Below are 3,622 nucleotides of genomic sequence, written 5' to 3' on the forward strand. Positions count from 1 at the left end.
CCCATCCCTTTCCCTGTGTTGTCCCTATTCCCCTTTCATCCCTCCCCCCCCCTCTCTCCATAGCCCATAACCCTACTAAACTCTCCCTTTCATACACCTCCATCCCTCCCTCCCTCCCTCCCTCCCCTCTTCTACTTTCTGCAACACCTTCATGGCAGTTCTTCGGTACATGTGGTTTGGTATGCACACGCTAGCTACTGTGATGGTGCTGTTGAGCCAAAGTTTGATGTCAGTGTTGAAATTTCGTTGATAAACCAGCGTTTGACTTCCCGTTCGCATAGCAAGTAGTATTTACGTTAACATGATATTGTCATATCACCTAAACACGGACGAAAAATTGAAGAAAAGTAACCTTTGATTAGAACTTATTGTTATCATTACCATTCCTATTATTATTTGCCATCATCTGCATAAATCCTCGATGCCAAAGAGCCTCCATCTGTGCTATCCGTCGTTCTCCAGCCAAGCATCATTTCCGTCCTCTACATATTTTTTTTCCAATACGACTAACCTGACCTTCTTCACTGTCTATATCACTATCCCTAGCCCTATACTTAACCTTATTTCTGTTATTATCCCTATCACTGTCCCCGGCGGCATTCCTATCACTTCCCTTAACCTATCCACCTTTACGTTTCTCTCTCTCTCATCTATCTATTTATCTATCTACCTATCTATCCATCCATCATCTATCTCCTTTTGACTCTCTCTCTCTCTCTCTCTCTCTCTCTCTCTCTCTCTCTCTCTCTCTCTCTCTCTCTCTCTCTCTCTCTCTCTCTCTCTCTCTCTCTCTCTCTCTCTCTCTCTCTCTCCACTCACTCCCAATACATCATAACCTTCCACTAACCTAACCTCATGGCACTTAGTATGCCTTTCCAGTTCAATGTGTTTTTCCCTCTCTCCATCTCTTTTGTGTTCCTATGACTGCTGTCTTTACTGCCCATGACTCTTCCCTTGGCTTTGACCTTGACAATAGGCCTGATCCGCTCATTAGTATCAAATCATTACCTTGAAAATCTACTGTAACTGCATCGTGTTATTTTTTTAACGGATAAATGCATGTCAAGATTTTTTTTGTGTGTGAAATATTGTGTAAGTGTTGAAAGTTTGAAATATCTTTTCTTATTGATTAATGATCGATTAAAATGTTATTTTCTTTATCTCTATTCTGTGAAATTATGCCCCTTAGATCTTATTTTTGTTGCTTCACTCTGTAATAATAAATTTCTGCAATTTTTGGATCGTACCTATATATTTTTTCCACATGTCTTGTGATTATCGACGAATTCATGGTAATTAGACAGATGGAATAATAATATAGCTTCGCTACATGTCCCCCTACGTCACGGTATATTTCAGCTGACGTCCTTCATTGACATCACCCCTCTTTTGGCACCCAACCGCCCACCGGCTGCTTCCTACAATTGGCACCCTCCTGCGTTGCAGATTCTCTTCCTTGTCTCCCTTTCAACGCCTGGGGCCCTCCGCGACGTCCTGTTCCTCCTTCGCTTCGATCTTGTCCTCTCTTTTCCCCCCGAGGAACTGACGGTTACCTTACCTTCACTTCGTAAACAACCCCAGCAATGGCTCAGTCTTTGCTCTCCTCCCCCCTGCCCCTCTTCCCCCTCCCCCAACGCCCCTCCCCGTGGCTGAACCCCCTCCTCCCCTACCTCCTCCGACCGCTAGCCTCCCCTCATCTCCACTAATCTCACCCCATCCCCCACACTACTCCCTCCTCCCTCCCCTTTTACGAGACACCAACAACAAAAGCCTCAGCCCTGTCAGAGGTCGCTCAGTGTCTCGCACGCGCTGGTGGTACCTGTACGTTCCGGTAGACCGATCCGAGTTCCTCCCACCCTTGTCTCCAGCGCCACAAGCTCCACTCGGCCGACCTCCCTCCGATTAGAAACACACGCGCGCCCATCCCGCTAGGACGCCCGGCAGACGCGGACCAGCCAGTGAAAGTGGTCTTCGGGGGAAACAGAACACACACTCTCGGCCGTTCCTGGTCTCGTCGAGCTCGTCGCTTCAGAATCAGCGTCGTCGACTCCGAAGGAAAGATGACCTCCCTCGTCAGACTTGCCTTTGCGTTGGGCCTCGTCTCCTTGGTCGCGGGGACGGAGTTCGGTAAGTCCTTCTTCCCTCTGAGTTTTGTGTAGGTGCAGGGAATACCAAAAGGAGTGTGGTATCCTGATACACTTGGTATTTCAATTCTCAGCGTGAATGAAAAAAAAGTTCCTTAGAGACAATTCAAAACGTGGAGCACAGATAAGTAAGACCTTTCAATGTGATTGCAAACGCTAGTCTAATCTCATAAGACCACGGTTTGCAATGCCTAATTAAGTTTTGGTCAACCTTTCCTGTATAGCACTGCTCTCTGAAGATGTATTACTCCATGTGTTGAAATATATACTATTCACTGTAACCAATGGGAAAGTCGTTATATTTGTGTATTGAATGCAAAGTACCATGAGCATGCATCCGATTTGTATATATGGGAGAGTGAAAAGTCTTTACTGTTGTGATAGTTTGATGAGCTTTGCGTCTATGCTCTGCATGTAAGTTTCATTTACAGTCCATATGGGATACAAGTAAAAAAAAAGGACTAAAGTATGTTCTCTATTTTGCAAGCTATGTTTAATAGGTTCATTTTCTTGTAAATATAGTGTTTAACGATTTTTAACGGAAAAGGAAAACAATAGAAAAAAAACTCATTTTAATATTCACTGAAAGTACATCAAATTTCAGTATCCCTTAACATAGTCCTAACGGACTTGTTTCATTTTTACAATTTCTAAATAATATCGATCATAATAATGATGATAATAGTGCTTTCAAAGCCCCGTTCCATCAACACAACATGGAGGGATTGCACTAATACGTGGCCAGCGCAGACAGACCTTTAGCCGATGAATCGAACGCTTGCTTGATTACCCAACACAGGCTGAACCTCTCACTGGTACAAACCTCTCGGCACTTGGTTTAGAATCGACAGCCCTTTACCAGCAGGAGTGTTGAGTGTGTAATTATGTCAAGATATAAGACAGGTAAGAATGATAATAAAAAAATCTTTATAGAGAAAACTACGATTTTTTTTGGTATTGTTTACAATTTTTTGTTTTGTTTTTGTTTTGTAACGAGACACGAGTATCTTATTGTTGGGCAAGTGACCGTCAGCCTCGGATGGGGGGGGGGGGGGGCACTCAACTCCATTACTCAATGACTGATGTTGTATTGACGGCCTTTCCACCCATTCACCCATCCTCCCCTCTCTTTTGAAACCGTATTAGGGGCAGGAAGGTTACAGAATTTGTTTTTTTCTTTCGGTATTTATTTCTTTGTTTATCTTATTTTTCTTTGATCCAACTTTGGGTCTCATTCATCTCTAACTTTGTGTGGGTCTCTATTCATACTTCTATCTCTCGGGTGTTGCTCTCACTATCTTTCTATCCAACCATATCTCCATTCTCTCTTTCTTCCTTCCTCCTCCTCCTCCCTGTACCTCTCCCATCCCCCCCCATCTCCCCTCTCCTCCCTCCCTCCCCGTCCCTCTCCCTTTCACTTTCTCACTCTAGTCATTCACTCTCACTATCGCTCACACGCTTTACCAACCTCTCACGCG

At 44.3% G+C, this 3,622-nt stretch overlaps 1 protein-coding gene across 1 annotated transcript in view; it reads left to right on the forward strand.

The window, feature by feature from the left end:
• Nucleotides 1-1,774: 1,774 nt before the first annotated feature.
• Nucleotides 1,775-3,622, forward strand: part of LOC122260627 (protein takeout) — a 32,119-nt gene continuing 30,271 nt past the window's right edge. The window contains exon 1 of the mRNA XM_043028000.2: nt 1,775-2,127. Coding sequence (XP_042883934.1) covers nt 2,061-2,127 — 67 coding nt within the window. The 5' untranslated portion in view covers nt 1,775-2,060. The remainder of the gene's footprint in view (nt 2,128-3,622) is intronic.

The sequence above is a fragment of the Penaeus japonicus genome, unplaced genomic scaffold, assembly GCF_977035675.1.
Source record: "Penaeus japonicus unplaced genomic scaffold, GWHDUDI00000001_assembly GWHDUDI00000012, whole genome shotgun sequence".
Classification (NCBI taxonomy): Eukaryota; Metazoa; Arthropoda; class Malacostraca; order Decapoda; family Penaeidae; genus Penaeus; species Penaeus japonicus.